This window comes from Rutilus rutilus (genome assembly GCF_951802725.1).
Source record: "Rutilus rutilus genome assembly, chromosome: 18".
NCBI lineage: Eukaryota > Metazoa > Chordata > Actinopteri > Cypriniformes > Leuciscidae > Rutilus > Rutilus rutilus.
The window spans coordinates 25,297,854-25,323,053 of NC_140231.1; the positions used below are offsets into that span (position 1 = coordinate 25,297,854).

Below are 25,200 nucleotides of genomic sequence, written 5' to 3' on the forward strand. Positions count from 1 at the left end.
CAATAATCTGCGCATACAGTTCTCAGACTGCAAATATGTGGCGCTTTCAACACGCAATATATTTTTTAAAGAATTTTTATTTATTTATTACTTTCTACTGAGTTTACTTTTACTTGTTTCTATTCTACTGAGTAGGCTACTGATATTTTTTTGTTTGCAGAATGAACAATCTTTCACGAGACCACTGACGCCCTCTAGTGATGTATAAATGGAATTTTAAGGAATACTTCTTTCCCTAAGGAACAGCTAACTAAAGAGAGAGAGAGAGAGAGAGAGATTATATATATATATATATATACATACAGTAGCCTACTGTGCAAAAGTCTTAGGCATGTAAATATGTTATTCTAAGTATTCCAAGCTTTGGCAATATTGTATTATTTACAGTCATGCCAATAAAGCAATTTTGAATTTGAATTTGAGAGAGATCAAAATTCTGTCGTAATTTCCTCACCCTCATGCTGTCCCAAACATGGCATTCTGCCTACTGTGGAATGTAAGAAATAATTATTTTTGTGTGAACCATTTCTTTAAATCTACACTATTACTATACTGTGTATTGTTTAAAGACTGTCTGATTCTTTTTTTTTTTAATAATGAGCAAAAAGATATAATTATGAAAAAGAAAAACTAAAGGCAACTTCAATTTATTCAAATAATCAACTGGATACAATATATAGAATTATCAGTAATGAGATCAGAGGATGCTGTAAAGAGCTCAAACATGCTTCGAAACCATGCTGAATGAAACTGCGTGAATGTGACGGCATGCATTTTTGTAACATGTAAACAGCCCTCTCAACAGTGCTCGAAACGCAATCTCTTTTGTGATATGGATGCAAACATTTACCCTAGCCCTTCAAGAAATACTGGGCAGATACAGTGAGGAATTATATTGAGAGGTTAGAAATATACAGTACAGCGTTCTCTTCAATATACACCTCTACAATCAATCAATTCAAAGTACCGTTCGCATGGTCAGCGTCTGAGAAAATGGCTATACATAGGAAACTGAAAGATGCTGTCTTTGATTTCAGCTGGTTAATTTCGCTCCTAGTTTTGACCGTACAGAAGAAAACATGGTTACAGAGGCCTTCATTTAAAGTTTTCAATAAACATGCATCATTTGAATTATAGATAAGATAAATCTCTCTCTATATATATATATTTAGATTTTCTCTATAAATATTTACTCGGGGAATGGTGCTTCTATGGTCCTGAATATATATATTTTTTAAAGGTGCAGTATGTAATATTGACAGCTAGTGGTTGAAATAGGTACTACAGTCCAAATTCAAAATACTGGAGAGTTGTTACCCGCCCCCTCCTCCTCAGACTCGACGCTCACGTGGGTTGCCAGATTGAGCAACATGCAACAGAAACGAGTGTAGTTGACAATGGAACTGTAAGTTCCTCAGCTACTGTATACGTTTGCAATGTATACGTTTTTTTTTTTGGTCGAGTAGAATCTGCAATCACTGATCCTGTTCATTTGCTGGCTTCCATGGCTGCAATACGCTGTGTTTTCCGTCAACTGGCAACCCGGAGTGTCTAAATACTATTGGGTGAATTGGCAGTGGGCGGGGTCACACAGACCAAAACGGAATGCACGTTTCAAAGTAGAATAAAGTTGTTTTTCGGAGAAACAAGTATTTGAACTTAGAATGTTTCCTAAATCTCTGAACATACAGCATTTCTATGACAAATGATGTCCATAAAGCACCTTTAAAAGGTCATCCAAATCCGTTCAGCAAATACATAATAGTGGTATTGTATAACCAGCTTGGGTTTGTCAGTGCACATGCATATTTGAGTCAATATTGCAAGTTTCCTTCAATTTTCAATAATCAACATCCAATAGAACAAACACAAAGGACCAACAGACTGACTCTGTCCAGAACTGCACCACAATGTGAGATTTCTTATGCATAGTAATAGTACCTACACAAAAATAAATCTCTAAAAGAGAGAGGGGGAAAAAAAAGAATCACAAAAAACAAGTACTGTAAAACACAGCAAAGTTTAACATGCAGAGGGAAAAAGGTTAAAGAAAAAAAAAAAGGTATAGAGTTTACTTTAGTTACAAGGTAAACCAACAACATACATTCAACCTACTTGTGCAGGAAAGACTCCCCTGATACATGGAAGCATGAACTATGTTATAAATTTCAGTGGTGGAAAAGCACCATCACTCAGACATTTTGAAACTACAGCTAAAACGATCATAGAAAAATAATCAGCACAGGAGATACATGACCATAGTGCACATTGAGAAAATCTCAACAGGGCTTTGGACTATTTTTGCTAACTTTAAAACTGAGCTTAAGCAAGTTACTATACATCTACACTTATCTAAAATTCTACAATTCTATTGTACCAACAAAAATAAAATAAAATTCTGCACATGTACTGATGATCTATGCTACAGTTATGAGTATGAAAATGTAAGGCATACATTTGTGTCAAAACAGACTGACAAACATTGATTCCTTTAAGTGAAAATTCATGCATAGATTGCACAAAGTTATTGTATTTCCTCAAGAACGTTGAACGTAGAGTTTAGAAATGGCTATGACTAATTCACTCTGATCACGACGAAGTCGGGAATGCACTACTATATGGCATTTTGGTAATTCTACACAGGAAAAGGAAGCGAAAGATACTGTTACCTTCATGATTAAAAGGGTCACGTTACTGTACATACAAGGAGAAGAATGGTCACGATGCATATAGTGGCACTACTTAGATGTTATTTGCACCCTAAATAATTAAACTACTATTTAAAAAACATGCTATATGCATAATGCTCTGATCTCTTGGATTTGGACTTTGTTGTATTAAAAAAAAGTTTCCAGATAGTTTCCAGGACTGGTCCTGTTCACTGTCTACAGCGCAGACATTATAATACAAACACAAAGCGGTGTGATTTGATATATAAACAAACACACACACATACAAACATATCTGTATTTTCTTTAAATCGCACCTGAAGTGTCTCCTTACTATATTTATACACATTTCCTGGCTTCAAATTTGAATTATTATAAACATTTGAAAAATTGTACTTTTTATTTATTTATTTGTTTTTAAATTTTATCTTTGATCAAACAAACCTGATTTTTTTAGAAGATTTTCAAGTTGAAATTAATATCTGATGAAACTCCGAGCTATTTTTCTTTTATTATTTTCAAACTCAGTTCTACTAATCTAATGAGAATCAAGCAGCATGTCTCTAACCAATGAGATGGACCTGATGGACCAACCTAAGAAATCATACATTTCTTCTAAAGACGTATTAGTGAACGTTGTGTGCAAATTTGAGGATTTTTAATCATTAAAGGCCATTTATTAATTTATTTGACTAAAGTTAATATGCATACAGTATATTATTTATTCTTAATTTTGTCAAACCTGTTTTTTTTTAGAAGATTTTTGAAATGAAATTAATTTTGAATGATTATTTTCAAATTTACTTCAGATCTCCAAAACTGAAATCAAGCAGAATGTCTCTCTACTTAATGACTGATGGACAAACCTAAGAAATTGTAAATGTCTTCTAAAAAAAAAATTCTTAAAGATGATCATCCGTTTAGCCTTCACTGGCGCCCCCTAGCTACAGTAGAGGAGTAGAGCAGAGTCTCCGAGCCGGAGAGGAGAGTAGAAACACGCGCACACAGAAAACGGGTCCTGAGAGACGGCAGAGACCTGGGCGGACAGATACGGTGCATGCTGCTGTGGACTGTACAAATGCATGCATGAGCGGATGGGCACCCTCCACATCAACAACGCCCCAGCCCCAGGTCCATATCCTGGCCTTCCGGAAGCCACAACAGCCTCATCTTGATGCATTTCCCTTGAGTAAGATGCCCACGGTTATCAGGAAAGAACTTCATCCTCGCCCACGAAGGGCAGGTCCATGCTCCGCACGCCTTCCTCGCTCTCTTGTTTCCTAGGAAACAGACAAATGTGGAGGTTTAAAACAGTCGCACATTCCAGGCGCGTCAACCTGTCTGCGGCAACGCAGACTGTTGTTAAGTGCGACTAGAGCTGTTATGCAGAGGGTAAATTAAGTCAGCGCGAGGGGAAGTAACATGGCATCGCATCAGTCATATGCTCAGGTCAGGAGGTGGCACATGAGAGTGACTGACTGCCATGTCTTTGCGAGGGGTTGTCCCGGGGAGGCTGGGACTGCTGTGCCACATGCAAATGCACCCAGTCCGACAAACCAATCAAAGTCCTTGTAGAAAATGACCATGGCTGGGTGGCAAATCAGGATGCTCTTTTCTTTTCGCTGCTGATATTATGCATGAGGGGCATGCAGATATTTAGAAGGACCTGGAAAACATCATCCTGAACTGCCCATGAACTTATATTTATCTGTTAAAACATTACATGCAAAATATAAATGCTTGATGTACTATTATTGAACATAGCTTGCACAGTTAAATACATACAAGAGGTTTTTAGAAGGGAATATCATGAATATTTTAGATATTACATGCATAAAATGCGGTTTATTAGGTAGGAAAACACAAGCGGAGAAGTTCGTTATTCATTAAGCCATCTGAATGAGAATTGTTTTGATCTTAAAAGCATGCTAAAAAACACCACATCATTCATTTTAAGTGCAGATCATTCAATATGGGCATGACCATTATCTCCTACATGTAATACAGGTGGAGGAGAGTGAACAGGACATAGGTGGATTGCTAACAGGCTAGCGGAGCTTTACCTGGGGGTACAGAGATTGCGGCAGTATTTCAAACTCCCTGCTCTCCCTTTTCTAGACGGCAGGAGAGATGCGGATATGTGAGAATTCTTAAATCGGAGCTTATCTATCAAATATTCCTGAAACCATGACTATACAAAAGCCTTAAAATAATGTTTCATGCTAAATATTCCTTAAACATGCTATTGATTACCACAGAAAATCATTTTTACTCGTATAATCCTATGGTTTTAACGACGAGCTTAGCAAAGCTAATATTATACGCTAATATTACTTTGCTAGGTAGTAATCAACCTAGAATATCATTGCAACAGTGTGAATAGCTGCAAGGGGGCGCTCATGAGTCAAAAAATGACATATGGGCGTTATGTGTCAGAAAATGCATACTTCCCTACTATATAGTAGGTGAAAAAAGTAGTATATCCAAATTCAAGTATTCATAAAACATTAGGTGAAAAGTAACCGGATGACCTACAACTTCTGGTGAGATTCTGGCATGCGCATCCGATGGGCACTTTGCTATAGCTCACATGACAGAGTCAACATGGTGAATGTAGTACGTCCGGATTCCATTCATACTACAAACATTCATACTATATAGAACGTACTTTAAAAAAAAAAAACAGTATATGATTTTGAATGCATCTTATGGTGTTGTGGATTTAATGGCTGCAATTAATTTCAAGTGGATTTCAAGCCACTTGGGACAGTGCCTTTAGCATCTTGCGTGAAGCATTTTAGCTTAGCAGGCTAATCAGGTAGATAACGGAAAGTACATTAAAAGCGTTTAATGTTAACATGTAGCTTTGGTTTCAAAATGTGATATATGATTTGTGATGTATGATTTAAAAGCCATTAATTTATCAACTAAGAGAAAAGAACCGGTTTTTATTTTGAAATGTAATTAATTCCTGTGATGCAAAGCTGAATTTTCAGCAGCTATTACTCCAGAAATCACACGATCCTTCAGAAATCATGCTAATTTGGTGTTCGAGAATCATTTCTTATAATTTTCATCAATGTTGAAATGAAAACAGTTGTGCTGCTTCATATTTTTGTGGAAAAACTTTTCCCCCATAATTCGTATTGTATATGAATAGAACGTTTTATTTGAAATATAAATCATTTGTAACATTATAAATGTCTTTACTGTCACTTTTGATCAATTTAATGCATCTTTGCTGAATAAATAGCTTGCCAGCCAGGCTTTATGTGCATTGCTGTAATTTTTCATTTGTATTTAAGGAATTGAGAAAGTATTAAAAATTATTTTCTGTGGAAATCCTGTGCATAGACATTAAACATTATTTAACCTGAAAATACATCATTATAGTATTACATTGGAACCTAGGGTAGTGACATAGAATTCTATATAGTACGTCTATCTATATTAGTAGGTACTGTCAAACCAGCTATAAAATCAGATTTTCAATGATCACTGAAACCACTGCAGAAGTCCAAGTCTATGTTCAGGACGTCTGTTCCAGTTATAGCCCATCCCAACTGAGGAAGACTTACGATAACACGTGTCCTGGAGCGGTGGGACTCCTGTCTTCCCTGCGGCCCCAATCAAACGGGTTTCCAAAAGAACGCTTCCGCAACATAGTCCTAACCAAGATCTGTAGCAGAGACCATGCGGTAAGTTTCAAAAACAGGCATCGGGTCATTAATCTGTTTATTCATTTGATGTGGTTATTAGCATTGAATCCATTATGCGTATTCATGAAACAGAATTAAGGTTGTGTAAATAGGCCACCAGGGGGTTGAGATCTCACCACGGTGGCCAGGCTGGGGATGTGCTTGACAGAGTTTTCCACTTCCTCCTCTGTCACTTCTATTAGACTGCAGCAGTTGTCGTCCTCAGGGGGGAGGGGCTCAGCGCCGTGCCGTGTCACCCATGGGTGCACCTACAACAACAACGGAACAAAAATCCGGCTTTGATATCATTAATTAACTCAAGACTGTGTCTAGGTTGTTGGAGTGTCCTATATTCACACAAGGAAGTGCTTTGAAATCCTCTTTTAAGAATAAGGAAGGGTTCTATTTTTGGTTCAGTTGAAGTATGGAGGCTAAATATAACATTATAAGAAAAACTACACTACCGTGTACAAAACAAAAGTTTGGGGTCAGTGAGAGTTGTTCCAAATGAGCTTCTTTCTTATGTCACACACAAAAGAAGATATTTTGAAGAATATGGTAACCAGACAGTTGATGGGACCCATTGACTTCCAGAGTATGGAAGAGAAGAAAAAAAATACTACGGAAGTCAATTGCTACTGTCAACTGTCTGGATACCATATTCTTCAAAATATCTTCTTTTGTATTCAACAGAACAAAGAATCTCATACAGGTTTGGGACAACTTGAGGGTGAGTAAATGATGACAGACTTTTCATTTTTGGGTGAACTATCCCTTTAAGACTTATTAAACATTACGCAGCACAAGTGTATTCAATATTGATAAAAAAATAATCACCATATTAGAATGATTTCTGAAGGATCATGTGACACTGAAGACTGGAGTAAAATTCAGCTTTGCCATCAAAGGAATCAATTACATTTTAATATGTATGTATATATATATAAAAAGAGAGAGAGAGAGAGAGAGAGAGAGAGAGAGAGAGAGAGAGAGAGAGAGAGAGAGAGAGAGAGATATTCTGGGGCAAAACTGCTTGTTTTTCTGACCAATCACAGATGAGGACTAGCTTTCAGGAAACATTATTGGTGTCGTTAGTGGTTCTGAAATTACGCATTTCACCTATGATGGACTCGAAGGAGACGTTGGCGAGGAAAAGAGTCATACTGACCTTGATTTGTGGGACAGTAATTCTGGTTTCGGGATTCTTGTCCAACATTTTAAAAAGAAGGTCCTTTAAGTCATCTGATATGTCCGCGCTGTAAAGTGGTACAAAAATGCTATCAATGTCAAAACGGATGGGGAAGGTCTTTCAGGCTCAAGAGAAATACTCACTTCTCGGGAAGCTCCACCGGTTGGGTCTTGATCTTCTGATGGAGGCTCAAAATACGCTCATCCATAAAAGGACACTGTGGAGAGAGAGAAAGTCAAGTCAAAGGCAACATCCATTTTACACACTTTTGCTGAATTAAATGTTGGATTATTTTTAACACCGCATATTTCATGAGGAATACGAAGGTCAAAACAGGGCGTACCACTCCAAAGATGAAACAGTACAAGGTGACTCCCATTGCCCACACATCCAGAGCCTATAAAAACATGATGTTAACCTGATCAAATCAAAATTGACAGCAATACTGACAGGTTATTAGCAACTAGCTTAGAGAAAAGAGCTTTTAACCTTTCCAGAGAAGTTCTTGCGGGTCTCTGAAAGGGTCTCTGGGGCAAGAAATGCTGGCGTTCCCACTGTGCTGGTCAGCAGGGCGTCCGTTCCCTCAAATTGGTTACTGACCCCAAAGTCGGCAATCTTAACGTGGCCATCTTCTCCCACCAGCAGGTTGGAAGGCTTGATGTCCCGATGGATGATTTTCTGATAATGTACTGTTGAGGATGAGTAGCTGACATCACTTTTGATTGTTATTTAAAGCATTCTGATGACTAGCAACAAGAACGGTACCTAGTCTCACTGTTTGAAGCATATTGCAGATAAATATGACAAGAACTTTCTGAAAACTAAAAGCTCTAATCTGATTGGTTTTTATGCAATTGGGACACAGATTTACTTTAAATGTCAGTCAGATGGCAGTGCTGTTATCGTTAGCTAAAACTATTAAAAAGCTGAAATAAAATATAAATATTTTATATACTTATTTTACTTTCTTTTCTTTTTATTGTATTTGGTAACCTCGTATTAGTAACTAACTGAAATCTAATTTAAAATAAAATAAAAATATATATCTTTTTAAAATATATAAATATTAAAAATATAGTAAAAATGACAAAAGCACATGACGAAAGGATTAAAACTTGAAAAATTAAGCTGTAAATTAAGACAAAACTTAATAAATGCTATAATAGTATAAAAAATTTAAATATGTAGACAAACCGATAAGAATGACAAACTTAAACATAAAATAAAAATAAAAACCTATATATATATATATATATATATATATATATATATAGATAGATAGATAGATAGATAGATAGATAGATAGTCAAAATATTAATACATACTATAATAGTATATATAAAAATGAAGCTAAACAATATAAAAATATAAATTAAAAAAACACGACAAAATACTGAAGATATAAAAAAGCTAATTCAAAATAGTAATAAATACTATAATAGTATATAAATAATACTAAATACTTGTTCTTGGCCAGAATAAGCTTTGTGGAAAAGACTAATAGTCTAAAAGTGTGGCTCCATAACACTTATCAGAGCCTAGCCAATTGCAAGGTATCGTGCCCTTTTAGCTGGATGTACCAGAACCAATCATGAGTACTGATGACATCGCTAAGCTTTAGCTAAATTCCCGCACTCACAATATTCGATTCCCCTCAGCAAGTCCTGGAAGTAGAAGCGTGCCTGGTCCTCATCCAGGGGCTTATCAGCAGGAACCTCCATCACTGCTCTGCAAACACATGGGGGAATGAGACACAGTTTCTCTAGCAGAGTGACACTAGCACAGCATGGGCCGGCGCTACAATCAGAAATAACGTGCTTACTCACCCTCGTTTGACAAGCTCGAATACTGTGAAAGCACAGAGGAAAAGAGTTAAGGTGTTGTGCATTACATTCTCTGGCTTCACATACATAAAGCACCGAAAAGTAGAATAAATTGTGCATGTGCAAGTGTGTAGCATCTGCCAAGAGGATGAGTATCTGGCCAGACTTACCCATGTACAGATGGTCTTCACTTGGATCATCCAGCACCTACAAAAAAAACAACAACCCAAAGCTGTTTAGAAAGAGAACGAAACCAGTCAGCATAAAACTTAAAAAAAAATCAGTTAATTTGATATGATGGACTGCATTAACTTTTAACGTCTAATTATGACAACCCAGTTTTCCTGACTTGTAAAAAACATAAGTTTCTTTCTTCTTCATATATATTTTTTTTTACCTCACTACATATTGTTAGATTTATGCTTAAAATTGTCTTGTCTAAAGTTGTCTTTTCAGAAAGGTTTAAACATTTTACTAGAAACTAGTATTTTTGCAGTGTTTAACAAACTGTATATCTATCCCTCACTGTTTCACATTCATTCATGGTTAAAATACTTTCCCCATCCCAGTTTAATAAATGTATAGGTGGATTTTCTGTTTGTCCGAGGGTGGAAGCATTTTGGGAAACCTGTTCGAAAACAGTCATTATTTTTTAAATTCCACTTCCATTAGTGGGGCATAAATTGCACACTTCACGCTAACTTAAGACTGTGAGAACACTGCATACTGAGAATAGAAGCACCCACCTCCACAAGCTTAACCACATTAGGGTGATCAAGCTTCTTGAGGATGGCTATCTCCTGGTAAACACGCTCCAGAGGCCCTTTGGGCTGAGGGGGGCCCTCAGGGGCCAATCTTGCCCCACGAGGAGGAGGTCTGCCTGTTTAAACCAACGAAGAGGAAAATCATGTGAAAGGTTGAAGTATTAGGCGTTCTGCTAGCTGATGAAAGTGCGCCCCCAACCTCACACACATACACTCAATCATAAACCCCGCTGTGCGTTCCATCTGCTTTAAAGCAGACACTTACGCGGGAACCCAGCCTGCCTCATCAGTCGTTTCTTGGACAGCACTTTCATGGCCTGTGGAGAGCAGTGAGAATGAGAGAGTGAGAGCAGATATCCAGTGTTATTACTGGTGCTGGGTAACATATGCCCCATTCTACAACCAGCACTGTGATACAACTACACCAAAAAATGGGATAAAAAAGTAGTAATAACTAATCAGAGCAAGGAGCAAATTTAAGTTAACATCAAATTATTTCAACAACAACATATTATATTCTTATTATTATCATTACTACAGCATGTTAATAATATTATTATTATCAAGATAAGGATAGTCTATCTCAAATTAAAATGAAACAATTTATCAAATCTCAACAATACACAGTGGCAAGAATATGAAAAATATATAAAATCACAAACATTAACTCTTTCCCCACCAGCGTTTTTTTTTTTTTAAGTTGCCAGCCAGTTTCATGGCCCCCAGAATATTTTGTTGTATGAATATCTGAACATGCAATATATCAAAAGAAAGAACAGAGCCTCTACTTTTACACAAACAAACAAACAAAAAACTTTTATTCTTAATGCATCCATTTTAGTTTTTTATCAACACTTGAATGTGAGCATTTGGAGTAAAAAGTTTTGGCGTTTTTTGTCATAGACTGTAAAAAAATATGGACGTAGTGTCCGTGACGTCACCCGTAGGTTTCTGAAGAGCATTTTTACAGCCCAAAGTGGGCGGAGCGAGTCGTCGCCATCTTGGTAGCGCGCCGCCGCGCGTCACTCCCGGATAAACGAAAATGGGCAAGAAGCGGGATTAGCTAAGGTGAAGTGACAACTAACAGACAGCAGACAAAACGACTAGTACTGACAGCAGCAATCCACCTGTCACTCAAGTGGCCACGCCCTTAATTATGCAGAACTTAAACGGATGAGTTATAAAAAAAAAAAAATCACCTCCCTCACTGTTGTCATGAATGGCAAAATTAGCAATATAGACCAAAACCACTTTTTGCACCAGGCTGTAAACACATTTTTTTCTGCTATAAATTTTAACATGGGATTGACTCTCTTTTGCAGCCTGTCTCTAGTGGCCAGTCAATGAATTGCAGTTTAAGTCACTTCCTTGTTGGTTTCAAGAGAGAGACAGGAAGGTTGCCGCTTGGTTTTTGACTACATCCAGATCAGATTTCAGAACGATGATCAAAACATAGATTGAGTAGATTGAGTCCATCGACACCCCCAAAGCTTCACAATCCTATAGCTTTTCCTGGGTCGACATTTCATTCAGTATCATTAGGCAGTTTTGATTTATATGCCGTTTAATGTTGATGATCGTGATATTTTACATGCCTCTGCTTAGGTATGCTATCGCTTGTTTCTGTTTCTTCTTTACATGTTTTTTGATCAGGAGATTAAGTTCTCTTTCAGAAGATGTGTCATAGCGCCCCCTACTGTATAACAGTGAAAACACGGCAAACCGGAAATTTCCGTCAATGGCGGGAAAGCGTTGTCTCATAAGTGATGGAAAGAGTTAATAGAGGAGTTAGCTGGATTATGAGGCAATGGGCTTGTGCAGAAAAAATACAAATCCCATCATTCTTTTAAAAAAATACAGCATACCAAATTTGTATGCTTTTCTCTTTATTTTGTTGCACTAGAGCAGGGGTAGGCAAGTTCGGTCCAAGAGAGACGCTGTCCTGTAGACTTTTTTCAGGACTGGAGCCAAACTCTGCAGGACAGTGGCTCTCTAGGACCAAACTTGCATGCCTCTGCACTGCAAAAAATAGAATGAAACATGTCCATTTTACTCCAATTCAAATCACTTGAATGCACATCATAATTATGATTTTGGAGCCCGTAAGGAGGAACTTCCTGAGAGGATTTGAAGGCAGCCTGTGATGGTGTCAATGAGACCATTTTTGGCTGCTGAAGGGCACCTCAACTAGGCAAATCATAATTCAAAGATTACCGATAACACTAGGATGTTCGCTCTTTACTCGCCTAAATAAAACTGAAATGAAGTGTGTAAATATATGTGTGCGAGACCGGGTTGCATCACTTACATAGTATGTGTTGTCGTCTTCATTATACGCCAGCTTGACAACTCCATAGGAGCCCTTTATCCAAAAAACAAGGTGCGTCATTCACAACAACTTGTAAGTGGAACAAATTGCAGTGCAAACACAATCAGTAACAGGCATTAACCTGAGGGAAACAGGAAGCTAAAGAGTCCAAGCATTTTTGCCATTTGATTAACTGTAGAACATGTAAACCAAACCGAGCCAGTAGGCAACAGCCGGTGTCATGATGAACTCCACAGACAGGCATAATTCCACTTCTGTTCTGTCTCTATCTCTCTCAAACCTACACACACACACACAGGTCCCAGCTGGGAGAGCAGATTGCCATCCCAGCAGGGAATCCAACCCTCAGACACCAGAGATGAGAGCAGAGCAGGAATCTCCACATCCAAGCTGACAGTTTTCCATGCCCTCGTATCAAGATGAAGCTTAGTGGAACAGCAACAGTGAAAACACGTCACTGCTCCTTTAAATTTCATTGCGGCATTACCATAAATATTGTAGAAAATTCATTTCATGCTCTTATCCTACTCTATGCTTCTTAGAATAATGTATGGTGGTAGCACTATGGTTTATTGATGGCATCAGATGGGAATACCATGGTACTTTGCTATATATATTATGATCACCATATTTATATCCCATAGCAAAAACAAAACAAACATGGTAAAACATGGTACGTTGTCTTAAAACATACTTTGTTTCAAAACATGGTACATGTCTATTCTATTCTGTTCTGTTCAATTCTATTAAATGGTATTCCAAGATAATTTAATTTTAATATATTAAGCAAGGAAATCTACCTGGTTTTAGAAATGTTAAAAAATAAAGCAAAAATACAACTAAAATACAACATTGAACAAACAGTTACAAACTGTATTCTCTATTCTATTCTATTCTATAAAAAAAACATGATGATTTTACTTAAATTCTGAATGGTCAATAGTGTCAATCTGTTTTGTTTTTTTATACAAATTTTGAAAGAAGTAACTTATGCTCCCCATGGCTGCATTTATTTGTACAGTAAAAACAGTAATATTGTGAAATATTATTACCATTTTAAATGATTGTTTCCTACTTTAATATATTTTAAAGATTTATTTATTCCTGTAATGGCAAAGCTGAATTTTACTCCAATCTTCAGTGTCACATGATCCTTCAGAAATCATTTGCATTTTTTATTTACTATACCAAACATGGGAGATATTAGTTTGTTCTGAAATAAGAACAACAGCACAATTAATATTTCAGCAGACCTTTCATTCATCTCACTCTTAGAAGGGAACGATCTATGCATAAATAATAAATGAAAAATAAACATACCTTTCCGATCTCATCTTTCAGCTTGTACTGGTTGAGCTGCACGCAGTCCTTTTGAAATAAAGACACAGATTTCATTGATCAGTGACACTGAGGTCTTTTTACGGGGGTTTTAGTCACCGAAGGACAACTACTTCAGCCAGTGTGGCCAAAGATCACAGCAAACGCAAACTTGATTCTCTCATCAAAAATGATGCTTGCAACATTCCAGGTTCAAAGAATCAAAAGCATTAGCAAAAGAAGTACTACAGGGAGTACTCGAGCCGAGAAAGGCACACAAGCTAAAGCTACACACATTTCTTGCTGATTTCATGTCCTAATGGAAAAGCAGAAGCATCTATTGGGGAATTTTCTCTTGACAAGCACCAATAAGAGGAAGGTAATTGCTCCTGTCAGTAACCTTACCTTACACACCTTCTCAACCTTGACTTTGCAGACTTGAAGAAAAGGAAATGATCTTCTCAAAGACAACATCAGTTCTCAAACAAGCAGCTCAAATCTCAGGCCATAGCATTGTCTCGGTTTTAGTGGTTCCAAAAGTTTGGAATTATTACGATTTTTTTATGTTTTTGAAAGTAGTCTCTTATGCTCACCAATACAGTAAAAACAGTAACATAGTGAAATTTTACAATTTAAAAGAACTGATTTTATGTGAATATATTTCAAAATGTAATTGAATCCTGTGATGAAAGCTGGGTTTTTTTTCCATGTGAAAGTTTTAAAGTGTCACATGACCTGTCAAAAATCATTCTAATATGCTGCTCAAGATACATTTCTTATTTTCAATGCTGAAACCAGTTGTGCTGCTTCATATTTTTGTGGAAACCATGATGCACTACCAACCAATTAAGTAAGATAAAAAAAAAAAAAAAAAAAAAATACTTTTATTCAGCAAGAATGCATTAAATGCATCAAAAGTGACGGTAAAGACATTTATAATGTTTCTTTTCAAATAAAAGCTGTTCTTTTGAACTTCCTATTCATCAAAAAAAAAATTATTATGATTTCCACAAACATATTAAGCAGTAAAAACTGTTTTCAACATTGATAATTAAAGGAACCATTTACTATTATTATACCATTACATAATTTAGTACCAATAATAATTGAGCAGCAAATCAGAATGATTTCTGAAGGATCATGTGACACTAAACACTAGAGTAATGATGCTGAAAATTCAGCTTTGCATCACAGGAATAAATACACATTAAAATAGAAAACAGCTATTTTATTTAGCAATAATATTTCACAATTACTGTTTTTATTGTGTGTTGGATCACATTAACGCAGATTGATGAGCATAAGAGATTTAACAAATAAATAAATAAAAATCTAAATTATTCCAAACTTTTGACAGGTAGTCTACATAATTATTAGGCATGATGGTAGTCATTGTGTTGTTGTTTGTAAGAGACTTTCAAACACTTCCAAACACGCATGGCGTTAACTCGGGCCACCTACCTGCAGGTCTGTGATGGACACACGATGAGACTCCACGGTTGGTCTTCGAGGGAGGCGTGGAGACGAGTGAGGGGAGGTGATTGGCGAGTAGGGCAGCGATGGGTAAATATAGCGTCCGTTCAGCCCCGGAGAGCCACAGGGCGACGAAAGTGTCTGTGAGCGTTCCTGTAGCGACAGCTTCCTGTCGGAGAGGCTGAGTCTACCTCTGTGCTCCTGCGGTTCTGGGAAGAGCGCTTCCGGGCGGCCCAACGTGTGGGATAAGAGATCACAGGAGGCCATACGGAAGGGCGGTACCGGACCTGACGATGCCGGCTCTGGCGTTTCCGAGCTGTCCATGTCCTCCACCTCCTCCTCCTCTCCGCCCTCCTGCCCTGAGCCATCACTGGGCTCGTACTCCGTCACCACAATCATGGACTCCATCTCGTTGGTGCAAGGGCTCAGGCGCGTGGATGGGGAAGGGAACACAACGCAGCTCCGCAGCAGGTCAGGCAGTGGCTGTACCGAGGGAATGGGCGGAGCATGGCCGAGAGCGGCAGGGGGATCAGAAGAGGGCCAGGAGGAGACACAGGGAAACATAGTGTCCTTCCCAAACACCTCTCAGTAGTCCCTCCATCAACACCTTGCAAGAAAAACAGATTTGGTCAATCTTATGTGTCATACAGAACATACAGAAATGTCAACTCACAGGGCTCCCAAAGCTTTTGACCAATACATTTCTTTGATTTTGAGAATCATTTGGGAAGTGGCCTTAGGAAAATTAGGAAAAGTCAAGTCAAAAGGACATTATATTTTCTGTACTTTTTTCATCAGTTTTTTTTTTTTTTTTTTGCCCACCCCTAATATAGATCACGAAGAGCAATTTCAATCCCCAATATTTTGTAATGTACAGTTTATACATAATATATTTATTATATTTGTTATATAATAATTATATTTAACATTTACTTTTGAATTAATTGGTATTAATTTATAATATTAAATATATAAAATATATTTTTAATAAAAAAAAAAAAAAATCCCATTACTTTGAAGTCTACGCCATATTAAAAAGTATACGCCATAAAATAAAAATAATTATATATAATTATATATATATATATATATTATTATTATTATTTTTTTTTTTATTAAAATTAATAATGTATTATATTATTTTTACTATTGTATGCATTTATGTATTTTTTTTGAACTTTTGACAATATAGGGTTAAATATATATATATTCCATAGCTTTTACAACCCTACAAAATCAAGATTTAAAAAAAATCACTAAGATTTCCAGGTATTCCCTGATGCTGATTAGGATAAAGCATAAATGGGAACAGACTCAAAAACATATGCTTGACCTCCATTTTTCTCTGTCCTTATTCTCTGAGTCTTGTCCTTATCTGTACAGATTAAATGACTGGATGCAGCTAATAAGCTGAATATAAGATGCTTCAAACGTTCCTCAAAGTAAAGCCTGCTGGAAAAATATTACATATCTCCATTCTGCTCTGAGCTCTAATGCTCTGTTTCTAATGGCCTTGATTTACATGCAAAGTGCTGCAGTTTCTTTGGAAAGCAGATTTTCTGAACATTAGAGACACTGTGTGTGTGGGAGAGGTGTGGGTCTCACAGAACGAGAGAAATATAAGCAAGTACAATAAAAAAGACATTCATTACTCCGAGGGGTTCAGAAAGGAGAACTTGTGTGGGTTGTGCCCACCCCCTCCATGCGTCCTCATTTCTATCTATCTCTCACATTTACAGAGATTCAATGCAGCCTAGTTTTTCTTCTCTGTCTCTGTCATTTCTTCATCTGCGATCGAATCTCTACTGATGTTTTTGCTGTAATATCATCTCGGGGCCCTGGCCTCCATGCATTCTCCTGTCAAAACACCCACACAGCTGGAAGATGGTGTTCTCTCTCCCTCTTTCGAGAACACGCTGCGAAAAAAAAGAAGCATATTTTTCTCAGCGTTCCTCATCTTTGACCCCTCCCGCATCCATTTCTCAAGTTATTACATCCCTGACACTCATTTTCACATTAAATCAGAACACGCTGATGAGGATTCGAGCTTTTCTAGCTAAAAATGTCAGTCATACTGGAAATAACCTCACATTGAAAGAAGGACCAAGCCATATCCAGAGACCAGAATACCATAGACACTTGGGGCTAGACTTTAAACCACTTTATAATCACCCAGAACACCCTAGCGACCACATAGCAACATGACAGAACCAGTCAGAGCACCTAAGAAACAACTTATGTGTCAACCTTTGTATTAAGCAAGCCGAGCACCATTCATATTTAGGCATAAAATGCAAAAATGTAGTTTATTTTGTTTCTTAAACTGTCTCTCTCTCCATCCATCATCTACTGAGAGATTCTGCCAGCAGGAGAACGAATGATGGATTCTACATGACATCAATATGACAACAAGTGACAGCCAAGTGATTGTAACATCATATTTGCAGCATCCTGTGTTCTAAACATTTTCAAACATACATCATGATTCATCAGTCAAGCAGACAAAAGTACCATTATGCTCATTATTACATTTAAACATTTTAATAAGTTATATATTACTGCCATTATATTTATGCAGGTTCTATTTTAATCTTAAATGTCATTTTACAAAACCGTTCAAAAATTTGGGGACAGTAAGATTTTTTTCTTGTTGTTGTTGAACGAAATTAATAATTTTATTCAGCAAGGATGCATTCAATTAATGAAGTTTCCACAAAACAAATATTAAGCAGCACAACTGTTTTCAACATTGATATTTCCTGATATTGCCAATCTCTAATATAGAGATCACAAAGAGCAATATTTAAAATATATATATTTTTTTTTTTTTTTGATAGCCTTAAATTTATTATTTAATATTATATAAATAGTATGCAAAATATTGAGCATAATTGCAAAAAATATTTTTTAATTGTCATGAAACTTACAAGCTTACACCAATTTAAAATGTATTATACTTTATACTGATATTTATTTGTTATATATGAATATTGTGCAGTAAGAAATGTTTCTTGAGCACCAAAAATATTAAAATAAAACTGGTTAAATATTAAACTGGTAATAATATTTCACATTATTTCAGTATTTCAATATTTTTACTACTGTTTTTACAGTATTTTTGATCAAATAAATGCAGCTCTGGAGAGTATAAGAGACTTATTTCAAAAACCTTATTAAAGAAACTGATTGCGTTGAAAAGTGTGACTATCTTTGATGACAATCATTCAGTATCATATCAAAGTATGACATCTGATGCCATTACTGTACCATGGCACCCCTTTCTTATTAGTGCATGTTGGCTAATAAAGTAGCACGCAACAAAATTAATCAGCTATTTGAATCACCGGTGTGGACGGCGTTTGAGACTTCCCATCCTCACATCTCTCAACCTCGCAGACAAGAGAGACAGCCCAGCTGAGCACAGAGCGACCAGGCATGTCCGACACATTTATCAGACCAGGTGCTGATGGCGGGATGATGAAAGTGTGCAGAAACTCAGAGGGATGGATGTGCATTTATCCAGTCCGAGCGGCAAGCAACTTTGAAACTGACGCGGTAGAATTAAGTGTGCGTTGCAAGCATACCTTACCAAAAAAAGCAGATTATCACATCCTCTTTTCAAAAACAGGAAATACACGGTAGATGCGGGCAAGATGTGACCTGACTGCAATGGTAGGCTGAGCTATTTTAATCAGAGAGCAGTTTCCACATTCTTCTGTGACCTACTTCGATCTTTGATGGATTGCAAACCAAGTGTTTCTCCCCCATGTCCCCAACCATCCAAACACACACAACCCTCATTTGTTATAGAGACTTGGACTCACACGGAAACAATCCCTTGGGCCTGGTCCCCCACTGACCACATGTATAACAAAAGGGGTCTACATTAAAGGGCTTCCACATCAAACGCATAAAAAGATCCACCGTTTTCAATCGAGCCCTTGGATAACCTCCTGGAAGAAACCAATCATCCCCTAGAAACAAACAGATGCAGCCTTACACCAGATGACTGAGTTTAACACACACTTTCCACCCCCTGGTTGTTATTATTATGGTGAGATACACAGGGCGTCCACAGGGAAAAGGGTCCAGAGAGGATTGACTGTATGGGACCATCTGGAGTGCAGCATTCTTTGAAACATATATGCTTTAACAGGGAAAAAAACGAAGTACTAATCTTTGGTCAAGAGTAATGATGACAAGAGGATATGCAGTGTAAAAAAAATTAATTCTAATTTTTATACAGTAAAAATGTTACCTGGTAATTGGTTAACAGTAAGTTCCATTACAGTTCTTATGTAGCCCCGCCCCTTTTCAGCGCTGCGCTCGTTGTGTTCTGTCTTCCGGTGAGATCTTTCGGATTTATGAATGAACCACTTGTTTTAAAATGTTCCCGGTCTCTGCAGACATTTGTTAAGACACCCGCTTCAAACATTACAATGCTCATGATAACTTTCATTAATTCTACAAGAAGTAAATCCACTTCACCAGCTAATTACTCTTCGACAGCGATACCACAGAAATATACAGAGCTACCGCAACAAAAAAAAACAAAGTTCAAAGACAAAATTGTAAAGATAGCGGCATGCTTGTTTCTCTGACGCATCAGGTCTATACACTCACCTAAAGGATTATTAGGAACACCTGTTCAATTTCTCATTAATGCAATTATCTAATCAACCAATCACATGGCAGTTGCTTCAATGCATTTAGGGGTGTGGTCCTGGTCAAGACAATCTCCTGAACTCCAAACTGAATGTCAGAATGGGAAAGAAAGGTGATTTAAGCAATTTTGAGCGTGGCATGGTTGTTGGTGCCAGACGGGCCGGTCTGAGTATTTCACAATCTGCTCAGTTACTGGGATATTCACGCACAACCATTTCTAGGGTTTACAAAGAATGGTGTGAAAAGGGAAAAACATCCAGTATGCGGCAGTCCTGTGGGCGAAAATGCCTTGTTGATGCTAGAGGTCAGAGGAGAATGGGCCGACTGATTCAAGCTGATAGAAGAGCAACTTTGACTGAAATAACCACTCGTTACAACCGAGGTATGCAGCAAAGCATTTGTGAAGCCACAACACGCACAACCTTGAGGCGGATGGGCTACAACAGCAGAAGACCCCACCGGGTACCACTTTGCAGAGGCTACAATTTGCACGAGCTCACTAAAATTGGACAGTTGAAGACTGGAAAAATGTTGCCTGGTCTGATGAGTCTCGATTTCTGTTGAGACATTCAGATGGTAGAGTCAGAATTTGGCGTAAACAGAATGAGAACATGGATCCATCATGCCTTGTTACCACTGTGCAGGCTGGTGGTGGTGGTGTAATGGTGTGGGGGATGTTTTCTTGGCATACTTTAGGCCCCTTAGTGCCAATTGGGCATCGTTTAAATGCCACGGCCTACCTGAGCATTGTTTCTGACCATGTCCATCCCTTTATGACCACAATGTACCCATCCTCTGATGGCTACTTCCAGCAGGATAATGCACCATGTCACAAAGCTCGAATCATTTCAAATTGGTTTCTTGAACATGACAATGAGTTCACTGTACTAAAATGGCCCCCACAGTCACCAGATCTCAACCCAATAGAGCATCTTTGGGATGTGGTGGAACGGGAGCTTCGTGCCCTGGATGTGCATCCCACAAATCTCCATCAACTGCAAGATGCTATCCTATCAATATGGGCCAACATTTCTAAAGAATGCTTTCAGCACCTTGTTGAATCAATGCCACGTAGAATTAAGGCAGTTCTGAAGGTGAAAGGGGGTCAAACACAGTATTAGTATGGTGTTCCTAATAATCCTTTAGGTGAGTGTACATTGAAAACTGTAATACATCTATCAGGCTATTTCATGTAATTTTACAGTAAAATACTGTATGGTTTTTGGAAGTGAAAAAGAAGTTATAGTTTTGACTGAAATAAACGTAAATTCCCAGGCATTCCCAGTGTGACACTTCGCATTTGATGGTTTTTCATTGTGCTGAATCCGTTTCTTCTAAGTTTTTTACTGTACATTTCACAGATTTCTTTTAAAGTGTGATTTAAAGGGATACTTCACCGATTAGCATTAAGCTTTGTATCAGTAGAAACCCAGTAGTATTTGTAAAAATGTAATTTTGCGTCATCTGAGGCTTTTTTGGCCTGAGGCTGGAGACTACAGCCAGTAGTAGGAGCTCGTTCCGCATGTTTTCTATCCGCCCATAGGGGGATCTCACGAAAAAACGGCGTCTTTTCAGTTTCGAGTCAACTATTAGCCTAGTTGTATCATTTCTTCCGATACTGCCCTCTGCAACCAATAGGCGTGGCTTTGGAGTGGCCTCGTAGGGCAGCGAAGCAAGTGCATTCTGGGAATTGTTGTCTTTCGTAGCCAAAAATAAATTTTCTGGCTTTTCTCAGTCTAGACGGCACCAACTTCTAAAATAATTTCACATTTCTACTACATAAATGACCCAATTTAAATATGCATTCATCTTCCAATTTCCAACATTAAACCACCATGTTATACCTTACACTTTAAACACAAGTTCTGGGTGGAAAATGAGTTAAGCTCTCTCAACACCATCTGTAACAGTCTCGATGATGACCACAGATATTATGTTGCTTTACTCAGTTTTACTATAGTGCATTGACAGTTGAAGTCTATAGATCTTATTCACAGCAGCGCCATCTTTCATTAGCGGGAATGAAAGCGAGGCTGTGAGGGATAGTCATGCATCTCTTCAGTGTTCGGTTGTACTGTTAGTTAATGTTCTGTTGACGAAACACTGGAAAAATGTCTTTCCAAGTAAATTTCAGTAGACAAAAAAACTCCAGACAACATTATAGAAAATTATAAGTGATCTTGGCTTTTACAGCGGATGCCGTTGAAAACACGGTAAGTCTATCCCTCACAGCCTCGCTTTCATTCCTGTGATGGCGCTGCTCTGAATAAGGTCTATGGGGCAAAATATTCAGCAGGGTTTAAAAAGCAGAAATGTGCAGCTCGTAATCTGGTGCTTAAACTTCTGTACAAAATTTGATTTTATTTTAATCTGTGATTCTTTTTTTCTGGAATTTTACAGCAGTTTAAAAACAAAAAGGCCAAGTCGGTGGATGTTTACCGTGTCATTATGTTAGTTGCATCTGATCACATTCCATAAACTAAGAAATGAAAAGTAACTATGGCAACCACAATCATACTTTTTGCACATAAATCATCATACCCGAATGGCTCATTCCACAGGGAAAAGCCCTCCAGGGACCTTCTTATGCCACTCTCTCCAAACAAGGCAAACTATTTTAGACCCAAACACCCAAAGCAAGTCAGTGGATACAAAATATAATTTCTTAATAATACAGCACAACTGACATCTAATATACTTGCATGCACACATCTCCTTTCATTATATTATACGGATTAAAGCATCACACAATAACTGTCGAAACCTGGTGAGCTATCAAACTAGACAGCATTTTTGGACATGTGCACCTTTCAAATGTGCCTTTGATGCACAAAAATACTGTCTAGGCAGGAAGCTCACAAGATGTTGATACACAGCCAGTGATTTTACGGGTTTCACTTGTCAGCTGTCAAACAGGCAGGATGAAAATGAATTAAGGATGCTGAATTCTTCGGTAACTGGGTCATTCTACAAAACAGGTGCCATTTTTGTCTCTCATATACATATGTGGGAAAAAATGATTTTAACAGTCAATGGATAATGCCAACTTCAAACACAATAAGAAAAATACAAATATACAAACTTTCAAAATGTGATTTCTTGAAGGAGAAGTTACAATCTTTTCTTTCTTTCTTTCTTTTTTGCCAACGTTGTCAGTATTTAATTCTTAATTTTCAATCCGGTTTACCTGAACACGTAATGTAAAAATAATGGATACTTGCTGAAATACCAGTATTAAATGATCCTCCTAATAAGCACTTTATAGTTCCACGAGCTTGTAATATCAACTTTAACTAAAAACTGTCAACCCTGTTACAATATATCATTCCTGGCTGTCCTATAATACATTGACACGCATTCATTTCGCTTGATATAGCACAATGCAATTCATTAACACTAATTGTTTCAGTGAATATAAAAAAATAGTTTTTGTTTTTTTTTACATTAAATCCCATTATCGAACTGGAAAATGCGTCTATTTCGTAGAATAACCCAACTTCTCATATGTGAATATATAGATGTGTATAGGCTTTATTATATCACTCCAGTTTTACAGTTGACATGCAACGCAATTTCGTGCCACATAATCTGCAAAAGCGTCAAGTAAACACTGAGACTGGCTCGAAGAGCTGATGCCGTTTGGAGAATAATTTTAAGGCAGGTTGTTATTTTGCTAAAGCTGGCTAACGCATCTCTTACGAAACAGATGTTTGGAAAATCCAGCCGAGGATTAATAAAATGATTGTGATCACGTATGTTCACGCATGTCGCTATAGAGAAGTACGATACAAATCGTTAATTCAGTGTTAAATGTCCTTACCTCGGGCGTTTATAAGATCCTGTTTTTGAAGGGTATGTTGTTAGCTCGCTGGCAGTAATGGTAGCGGTTTATGATATGGTATGATGTGCAGGCAGCGGGGGACGAGGTGCTTCTGCTGCTGCTGAGTGAATGTGAGAGGAGTGGCGACATCTAGCGCTCACACGGGGAACTGCGCCTAATGATCCGCTGACAAGCAGGGGGTTATTAGTCCTTGATTAATTGAACTTCATTGCTGTACTTCACTAGAATTCCTGCACTCTTATTCAGTTGCATTTTGACACGGAGTCAATCACAAATTAAACTTTTCATTCTCACAATTTCATGTAAATCCCCGAAAGTATCGTGCTTAAGTGCTGTCAAATCAATTAACTGTTAATCGCAATTAACTGCATCTAACATAGAATCTAACAAAGTTTGTATATATTCTCTCTCTCTCTCTCTCTCTCTCTATATATATATATATATATATATACATACATACATACATACATACATACAGACACAGACACACATATATATTTGCAAACTTTTATAAGAGATGTAATTAATCAATTTTACAGCACTATTGATCTTACAAGCCAATTCAATTATGCTCCTGGCTGAACTTTCATTGCCATTGACATTTCAGTGGAAACTGTATTTGGACACAACTATGGGCATTTATTCTTGTGAAGAGACATCTCATAATTTACCACAACAGTGTTGGACCTAAAGAAATAAACTTATAGACATTGCTGAAAGTTGGACACAGACAGCCGGTCGGAAACACTGTATAAACGGGCCTTGAAAACGTTGGATAAAAAGTTAAATTCATATCACCATCGTAAAATCTTAATTAAATATGATCTGTTAAATTGGGAAAACATGATTAAGTTTGCTGATATCTTACTTGTATATAACATTTTTCATGGTATGGCTCCCCCTGACCCTCCGCTCAATAAATTCGTCCAACAAAATCTAAACTCCACCAGAGCATCTACAAGAGGGGATTGTAAAATACCATGTAGAAAAGGTAGTTTTGGACAGTCAGATTTCTCTTTTCAAGCAGCTCATACATGGAATACCATACCCACAGAACTAAGGAACATCACATCTATCAAATCATTCTCCAAATCCATAAAACATTGGTTATTGTCATTTGTCAAATCAAATATGCTGCCATAATACAGAATAATGTGTTTGCATTCATCGCTATAGTGGTGTCTCTGTGTGCTTATGTGTTGTTGATGCATTCAAATGTGTCTATACACTTTTACCCGTGTCTACTGTGTGTGATACTTTTTTTTTTCTTGCCATCAACCTGCCAGTTGTCCTGATTGGGAATAGTGGTTATGTTATTCTTACTTATCTATCTCTAAGGCTTTCTTATTGATATGTATTTATTGTTTTCTCTTAACCATCAACCTGCTATGGACTGCAGATGAAAATTAGCCTGTATGGCAAAATCTGGCAC

The 25,200-nt window shown here is 37.4% G+C and overlaps 1 protein-coding gene across 1 annotated transcript; it reads right to left on the reverse strand.

Annotated features, from left to right (window-relative positions):
- Positions 1–3,412: 3,412 nt before the first annotated feature.
- camkk2 (calcium/calmodulin-dependent protein kinase kinase 2) lies at positions 3,413–23,874 on the reverse strand. The gene is made up of 16 exons (XM_084386676.1): positions 23,748–23,874; positions 15,251–15,869; positions 13,793–13,840; positions 12,452–12,505; positions 10,409–10,460; positions 10,126–10,259; positions 9,550–9,586; positions 9,383–9,404; positions 9,196–9,284; positions 8,046–8,245; positions 7,900–7,953; positions 7,700–7,773; positions 7,536–7,623; positions 6,505–6,636; positions 6,248–6,348; positions 3,413–3,949 (listed from the first exon to the last, which is right to left on the reverse strand). The coding sequence occupies exons 2-16, from the start codon at positions 15,824–15,826 to the stop codon at positions 3,877–3,879; spliced, it is 1,734 nt and encodes a 577-aa protein (XP_084242802.1). The 5' UTR covers positions 15,827–15,869; positions 23,748–23,874; the 3' UTR covers positions 3,413–3,876.
- Between the last annotated feature and the right edge of the window lie 1,326 nt (positions 23,875–25,200).